Source organism: Cystoisospora suis, assembly GCF_002600585.1.
Source record: "Cystoisospora suis strain Wien I chromosome Unknown contig_1409, whole genome shotgun sequence".
Classification (NCBI taxonomy): domain Eukaryota; phylum Apicomplexa; class Conoidasida; order Eucoccidiorida; family Sarcocystidae; genus Cystoisospora; species Cystoisospora suis.
Window position 1 is genome coordinate 25,151 of NW_027154209.1, and position 8,757 is coordinate 33,907.

At 46.4% G+C, this 8,757-nt stretch overlaps 1 protein-coding gene across 1 annotated transcript; it reads right to left on the minus strand.

Moving 5' to 3' along the window:
* Positions 1-620: 620 nt before the first annotated feature.
* Positions 621-8,527, minus strand: CSUI_003219 (flagellar basal body protein; the record flags this gene model as incomplete). The annotated part of the gene is made up of 3 exons (XM_068063417.1): positions 621-6,124; positions 7,123-7,241; positions 8,280-8,527. The coding sequence occupies 3 exons, from the start codon at positions 8,525-8,527 to the stop codon at positions 621-623; spliced, it is 5,871 nt and encodes a 1,956-aa protein (XP_067924608.1).
* Between the last annotated feature and the right edge of the window lie 230 nt (positions 8,528-8,757).

Here is an 8,757-nt window from a genome sequence, read left to right on the forward strand (position 1 = left end):
GTAGACAGAGAGAACTGATCTATACATATACATGTATATATACATATATACATACATACATCCCTTCCCCCTACTATAGACTCATCTTCTAGTCTCTCCCTCACATACCTGTATATATAGATATATATGTGTATAAAGAGCGATGGCTGTATAAGAAGATATGAAGAGAGTAATTCTTAGGAGAGCTTCCCCTTTATGAAAAGCATTGCATGCATTGAAGCATAGCAGTTCTTCTATCAGAGACGAGACTCGTCTCCTTTCTCTGCTGCTCCTGCTACTACTACGACTACGACCTAACGTTTTTGAAGTAGATCGCCCGCTCTTCTTCCTCTTCTACCTTTTGCTTCTACGATTTCATCTCCTGTATATATACATACATGCATACATTAGTGTATACATAGCTAGATATAGATATGTATGTCGGCACAGACAGAGAGATTGAAGACGAAGGAATACATAATAGCTGGAAACGTGCTTTTCGATGCCTTCTTTCATGTCTTTTTTCTTCTTCCTTCCTATCCGATCTCCCCCTTCACTACATGGTTTAAGAGTGTTTGATCCATCAACCCATCCGCCGTTGGCAAGTTCTTTCTTGGCAGTGACTGTGAGACTTCTCTAGATCATTCTTTCTTCTTCTTCTTCGAGAGACTTTTCTTCGTCATCACTACCGTCCCTTCCTGAGCAAAGAGAGCTTCTTGTAGAGCCTTCGCATGTTTCTGGCTCGGCTGTACTCCCGCGCCTGCTTGGCTTTTGCCTCCTTTAGGAGAAGACTGTGGCGGCCCTCTGTCTCCTCTTTGTCCCGCAAGAAATGCCGGAGGTGCTTCACCCCCCTTCATTTGACGGGGAGTCACAGGCAGTTTCATCATAGAAGGAGAAGGAGACGCAGGAGTTGCAGAGGGGGGAGGAGAAGAAGAAGAACAAGAAGAATTGAAGACAGATTCGCCTCGTCTTCTTTCTTTTCCTCTCTCTCCTATCACTTGATGTTCTTCTTCTTCTTCTTGTCCTTCTCTTCCGGGCTCTCCCTTGGTGCTTGCACCGGGTCCCTCTCTATCTCCTTCTCTTCGGTTGAACAGAGGAAGATGAAGATGAGCGTTGACCCTGGGGGGACTGCTACTATGTGTAGGCGATGCTATCGAGGTGACATCTTCTTTTCTTTCGGAGACAACGTTCCTCGTGGGAGGAAGGGAAGATCTACAGTCTTCTGATAGTAACGTACTATGATGTGTAGAGGAGGAAGAAGAGGAAGAGAAAGAAGAAGAATTGGTTAAAGTCGTTGAAATGTTAGGTGGATGGGTGTCTGCATTCGTCCCTTGAAGTGAAGAAGGCGATAAGATGGCGGATGAAGGAGGAGAGTTCTGTAAAGCACTTCGATTTAACCGAAGACCTGAAACAGCCAAGAAAGGTGAAATTTCAGTTGCAAGCTGACTATCTTGATTTTGAAGGTGTTGAGACAATTCCGTCTGCTGAGAGGGAAAAGCTGTGCTGGGGCCTCCCCCCTTCGGAGAATTCGCCTGACTTGGAAAAATGGGATATGACGGAGAAAGATTGAGAACGTTAACACCTGTATGACTGCTGGTGGGACTACTCATAGCAGTACGAGGATGTGGTGGATTCTGCTGTGAAGAAGTAGAAGAAGAGAGAGAGAAGAGCCCCACTCTTCTCTGATGGGATAGAAGTCGAAATCCAGCTGGACCATCGCCTTTGCTTGTTCTCCCCCTTATTCTCCCCCCCCTCCGTCCCCCTCCCCCTTCATCTTCTGCTGATCCACGACCATTCTCCTTCCTCATCTTTAGAGTCCCACCTCGTCCTCGCGTTCCTCTCCCAGCAGTCAAGGCAGGAGTAGTCGTTGTTGCTGACCTACTTCCGGATGAAGAAGATGAAGAAGCAGAAGAGGAAGAAGAAACAAGATTTCGGCGATGACCCGCCAATGCAGAAGAAGCTCTTCGATTGACGTTAACTACTCCTCCTCCTGCTGTAGTTGTATCAGGAGGGGAGTTCATAGATTCATCCCCTAAACCTGTATATGTCTTTGCAGTGACACTTTTCTCTCCTTGGATAGAAAGATGATTTCTTGTCTTCTGGTAAGCATCTTTCTTTCCCCCTCCTAGAGTTCTCAACTGTCTCATGCTATCATGTCTCTGCATAGAACACGATAAAGAATAGAGAGATGACTCTGTCTCGAAATCTCCATCGTCGTCCTCTTCACCATGATCATCTGCTCTAGGGTCTGCATTGCCTTTCCTCATCTTACTACTATGACTGCCCGCCCGAGTCATAGCTAGGGGAGATGCAGCTTCTACCATCCCCGTAGAAGAAAAGATCTCTTTCTCTGCTCTGTCTTCTCCGCCTCCTTGGCGAGGGGCTTCCTTTCTCTGTCCATCCTGCTGTTGTTTCAAGTGGTCGAAAGCAGTCGTTCTATTGAGTTCATGTAGAAATCGATGATCTAGAAATCTCATCTTTGAAAGATATGAAGAAGCCGAAGAAGACGTAGACATATAGGAAGCTTGCTGCATTAAGAGCTCACGCAATGCGTGCAATCGTTGGCTAGCTCGAGGTGTCACAGCATTCGACCTTGACGATGGGCTACCCGCGCCACCTCCATCTCCTGCGCTTCCTCTCCGTCCTATCTCTCCTATTCCATGTGATCTTTCTTTACCCCCGCTAAGATACCCTTCGCCTCTACTCTGACTACTTCTAGGACGAGAAGGAGAAGAGTGCTTTGGAGAAGAAGAGGAAGAAGAAGAAGTCGGAAAGAGAATCGACTTCAGTTTATGATAGTCGCTACTTCTGATATTACTGAGACTGCGTGTGAAGTAGGACGCTGGAGAGGAGTGCGGATGATTAAGAAAGAAGAGGGAAGGTGACGGGGAAGAGCCTAGGAGAGCAGAAGAAGAAGAGAAGAAGAAGGGATCTGTAGAAGAAGGCCATTTCTCCAAGAGATTCTTTCTCTTCAGCTCACCTAAGAGAAGTCTTGTTGAACGATCAAACACATGACTACTATCTGTTTTGTCTGTAGGTGTCATACAACATGAATATGGAGGAGTTGAGAAGAGTCGCCTTATAGACGAAGAAAAAGAAGCTGAAGATGGCAATGGACCTGTTTTTTGACTACATGACGGTGAGGGAGGGAGTCGTCCTTCCGCTGAAGATGAACTGTCTGGTTCTCCTTCTCCTCTTCCTTCATGAGAGGTGCCTTTCATGAATTTTCTGTTCAAGACATCTTCTCCTCCTTTGCCTGTATACAAAGACGAAGAAGAAAGAGAAGAAGGGCCACTTGTCGTTATCGCCGTCGTCTTCTTCTTTCCTCCTGAGACATCTTTCTGAGGTTGCCCGCACAATCTCTCTCCCTGGATCATATACCCTAGACTTTCTTCTTCTTGTTCTCCTCCTCCTCCTCCTTGCTGGTGTCTCTGCTTCTCACCTCCTCCTCCTTTCTTTCCATTGGAGAAAGGAGAACATGCCTGTAGATGATGATGATGACGTCGTCTTTCGTAGTCTTCCTGTGTCTGTCCGTCTTCTTCTTCTTCCTCACCACCCCCCACCCCACCCCCTAACAAGGAAGACGAAGAGGAAGGTTGAGAGCATCGACGCTGCAACTGTAGTAAATCATATCGAAGTTGAAGTCTCTGCTGATGCTGGTGAAACAGCCTTGCCTTCTTACGCTCTCGTAGTTGGCTCCAGCCTGATAAGGACAGGGTATGAGGTGCATTACCCTTCATAGAGTTCTTTCCCCCTTCCCTCGGGATCTCCTCTTGTGTTCTTCCCCTCTCATTTCCTCTATGATGATAGCGGTCGTCTCCTGTCTCCTCACCACCTTCTCCTAGAAAGAGAGACGATGTCTCCGCTGAATCACATAAAGGCGAAGAAGATGAAGAAAGAATCTGTCCTTCTTGTTCTCCCCTCTCTTGTTCTCCTCCTAGCCCGCTCCTTGAACCTGGTGTTTCTCGGTGAGCTGCTTTCTCTTCTCTGTCTATTGCACGGGTGATGCGATCATGTGGATAGATGAAAGGCTTGTCGACAACCGAAGGAGGGAGAGAAGAAGACCGCTCCTTCTCTGCTGACGAAGGAGCAGGTATAGAAGTAGATCTTCCAGGGCATTTCCGCTCGTGAGAAGGAGAAGATGAAGATGGAGAAGAGATATGAAATACATGATCTTTACATGGTGCTTGGCGTTTGATAGAAGAAGACTTTGAAGGGAAAGCAATCGATGCTGTACGAGAAGGTAAAGATACAGTCGTGGTCGTAGAAGATGAAGAAGGACATGTAGATAAAGAAGGAGAAGAGAAGTTCTCATCTAGCAACTGTTGCGAGACATCTTCTTCTTCCTCCTCATCGCCGCCTTCTTCTCCAGCATGAAGAGACTTTTTCGCATTCGGTCCATTAGGAAATATTAAAGAGTGATGAGCTTCATTCTCCCCCTCATAACATCTCTCCTTCTCACCTCTCTTTTCTCCTTCATGACTGTCACCTCTTCTTCTTCGAGATCTACCTCTCCGGTCTTCTTCTTTCCTGTCTCCACCTCTTCTTGTCTTTTCTTCTTCTTCATCTCCCTGGACTCTTCCCTCTTCCTCTTCCTGATCGTCTTCTTCTTCTTCTACATCAGACCAAGGAAGAGATGTCTGCACAGCCATATCGGTCGTTTCAGCTTCAGCAGGAGGGGGAGGAAGAAGCAGATGAGGGGCCTCCATCTCGATGGTTTGGAGCCAGTCATTCAGAGCCAGGCCTAGGAGGTATCCTGTCAGTTGCAGTTCATTTGGCTCGAAGTGACGGGCTGCTGTCTTTGAGAGAATCGATGGTGAAGAAGAAGAAGAGGAAGGCAAATGGGTGGTCTGGACACCAGAGAAAGATGGTGGGAAGCAAGAAGAAGAAGAAGATGATCCATTCCCGCCTCCTCCTCCTCCTACGGCATTTCCTAGAGAAGTTCCTCCTTGAACGCCCCCTGAAGAAGAAAGAGTTGAAGAGCTCGTCGTAGATGAAGAAGAAGAAGAGCAGCTAGAGGTATAGGCCCCGGCTTCATAAGACTTTCCGGTGGTGGGATTGGTAGTGATACTGAAGGAAGAAGACGAAGAAGAAGAAGAGGAGGAAGAAGAAGAAGACGAAGTTGAGAAGGATGGATTTCCAGGAGATGGATGATGATCTCCCCCTGAGAGTTTCTTGATAGAAGGAGGAGAAGAAATGGCATTCTGACTATGAACATGACCACCCAAACTTCCTCTTCTTCCTGCTCCTTTCTCGCTGCCGTTATCCAAAGAAGAGGTGGAAGCCACCATAGAAGAAGAAGACGAAGACAAAGATGGGGCTCCTGGAGGTATTCCTCCTCCTCCTCCTCGGGTTGTATATCCTCCACCCGATGATTGAAGATTTCCTATCGATCCTAATAGAGCAACATGATCATTCGCTGAGATATTTCTCTTCTTCATAAGACTCTTATTACCTCCCCCTGCTCCTCCTCCTCCAGCAGCAGGAGCAGCCCTAGTCTTCTTCTCCCCATTGTTCATACACCCCTGACTCACAGGACCTCCTCCTCCTCCTACTGAAGCTGTTCTCTCTCCTCCTCCTCCTGACTTTCTCACACCACTCGAAGCCGTTCTTCTCCCCCCTCCTGAGCCTACGGCCGCGCCTCCTTGAGAGCTCGATGCTAGAGAAGCTTGAACAGAGGATCCACTTTCTATGCACGACCGCTCGGGAAGGTCTCTTGAAGAGATAGACGGGTGGCTGGGGCTCCCTGAAGATGTATGGAGAGGACCTTCTACAACACATGAAGAAGACGAAGGTAGATTCGAGGGAGAAAATTGGCCAGAGGGATCACTGGGAGAAGAGATAGGATGAGAGTTGAAGAGATTCGAGGGGGGAGTAAGAAGAGAATGAAAGGGATGAGAAGGTGAAGAGAATAAGACAGGAGGAGGTTTAGCATAAGGGGGAAAGAATGTAGATGAAAAGAAAGGAAGAGGAGAAGAAGAAGAGGTGGTGGTGGTGGAATAAGGGATCTGCGGAGGCCATGAAGGGGGAAGAGAAGGACCAAATACAGAAGCCTCTAGGGTGTAACTACAGACAATATTCAGATCACGTCCACACACAACTCGACCTGCACCTTCTTTGCATTTCTCTATACGAAAGGATGATGCTGAGGACAGAGAAAGAAAGAAAGAAGAGAAGAGGAAAGGAGAAGATGAACATGCGGTAGAAGAGGATGTGAAGGATAGATAGAGGAAACAGATATCAGATTCGAGAGGTGGGACTCCATGAGAGAAGAGAATGTAGGAGCTTTAGATATGAAGCAAGCTGAGAAGAAGAGAGAGAAATGACGAAGCCCCATAGGGAGAAGCGAAGAGATACAAAGAGAGTGCGGACACGTGTCAAAGAAAGAAAGAAAGTAGTGATGAGGAGACGCAGTGAGTTCGAAGAATTAAGCGAGACGAGGCGGGATTAGACAGCGCCAAAGAAGAAAGAGAAGAAGAAGAAAAAGGTGGCAAGAGATGAGAGAGGGACGAAGAAAATCGGTAGAAAAGAGAGAGGAAGATAGATGAAAAATGAAGAAGAAAAGACGAAGAGAAGCACACACTTGGTACGACGACAAGGGATGAGGAAAGCGAATCGATCCCCCAGGCCAACAGTGAATGGAAAGAGAGAGAGAAGGAGAAAGAAAGAATGGAAGGAAGTAAGAAGGAAGAAAGAAGATAGCAAAGAAAGAAGGAAGGAAAGAAGAAAGGGTAAGAGACGGAAGGACGAGAGCGAGGGCCGACGCTTGTATGGATCTACAGAAAGTTCGCCTACAGCAACGTCCATTCAGTCGCAGATAGACACACACTAACGGGCTCCGCTTTTAGACATCTTCACATATATATAGACGTACATACATCTTCATGCATACATAGACACATTCATACATACCTATCTACACATACGCAATCATACACACATCGACACACATATTCATACATCTTTCCATACATACAAGGTTGGGGCCCCACACACGGATCAAGCAAAGGTCTATGTATATGTATACATATGTCTACACCCTGAGATATCCATAAGAAGAGCTCTCGAGCCTAATTTCTGTAATCTGTAATCTCCACAAGAGCTGAAAGAAGAATGACAAAATTTTTCTTCTGTGCCTCTTACCTGCTCGGCTAAACCAGGGACACCTTGACTCGAAGAGAGAGGGGAGAAGTCCGCTGATAAGACGCTTCGAAGCACTCGTCTGAGGCGTCACCACAGGCTGCTGCTCTGAATTGCAGTACCTACACAGTCAACAGTAGTAGAAAGAAACGAAGAAAAGAAAAAGAAAGAAAGAAGAAGAGAAGACCTGGTCGTAAAGAAAGAGGAGGAAGGAAGAGGAAGAAAAGGACGACTCGGGTGATTTCTCTGTTAACACGGGACAGGTAGATGATGATACACATATCAACAGTGAAGACCGAGTCGCTTAACGAGATTTACTTCTATCTATCGATCTATGTTGTAGCTCTTATCTCTCTGCCTGTCGATCTATCCTTGATCTGACTATCTATCTTGCAGCTATCTGTCTATCTATCTACGTCTAACAGATCTGTCTATCTGTCTTCAACTTGTCTATTATCTTTGATCTATCTACGAGGCTAGTCACCTACAATCTATCTATTCATGTACCCTCAGTCTGACTGTCTATTTATCTATCTATCTATCTCTTTATCTTGAATCTATCTCCAGTCCTTCTTTAATCTGTCTCCAATCTATCCAGGTGAGTAAGTGAGGCGCGCAGGAAGGAAAAGAAAAGTTCTGCGACTGTATGGAAATATTTCCCTACCGTCAAGCACTCGATTTTCTCTCAGCTTCAATTGACTGATAATGAGTCCCCCCCCCCCCTACAATCCCGTATATAAGCCGAAGTCTCTTGCTGTTCTTCTCCCGCGTCACCGGCCACATATATGTACCTAGATACATATACCTTGTTTTTGTTATATCTCTGTATGCATATGGATGCATATATGTCCAATACCCATGTCTACTTATGTTTCAACTTGTATGGCTGAGTATATATATATTTCAACTTGTACGGCTGAAGACAACGAGAGACATTCGGTCCATATGGGTGAGCCTAACCCTTTGCTCCATGCTTTCTTTTTCTTTCTCAACGCCTCCATTACTCTGCAAAGAAATGCCCCTCTTTCTCATTCTTTCTCCTCTACAATGCCGCCCTCATCTAACCATCCACTCTTCATTCTCTCTTCTATCCCCTTCATCCTACGATCTCCTCTCTCTTTTCTTTCCTTCCTTCTTTCTTTCTTTCCGTCCTCTCTTACATGAAGATATCTAGTTTGGTTGAATGAGCGTGGAGATCTAGGAAGAGTAGAACGCGATTCTTGCTGAGCTGAGCTTGATGGAGGAGGGCTTTGCTACAGAAGATCGAGGGGTGCTGCTGAGGATGAGGCTCCTTCCAGGTTCGATTCAAGTCATGGCCACTCAGAGAGCAGCGTGTACACCCCGCGACCACCCCATCTGGATTAAGCATAGGAATCAGAATGATCTGGAGCCGTTCTCTTAGCGCCATAGCTGCTGCAGATTGAGGTGATAAGAGGAAAGATAAAAGGCCTTGGAAGACCCAGCTTGCATTCGATTCTCCTGGATGAACTCTCGCAGAGATAAAGATCAAAGGGCGATCCCATGGCGCGACAATCGATCTCTTGCATTGGAGACATATACGGGGTTTCAACCAGTCTCGATGCTTCTGGCTCTTCTCTTCATCGGAGCGATCGTCACACGAAGAAGAAGAAGAAGAAG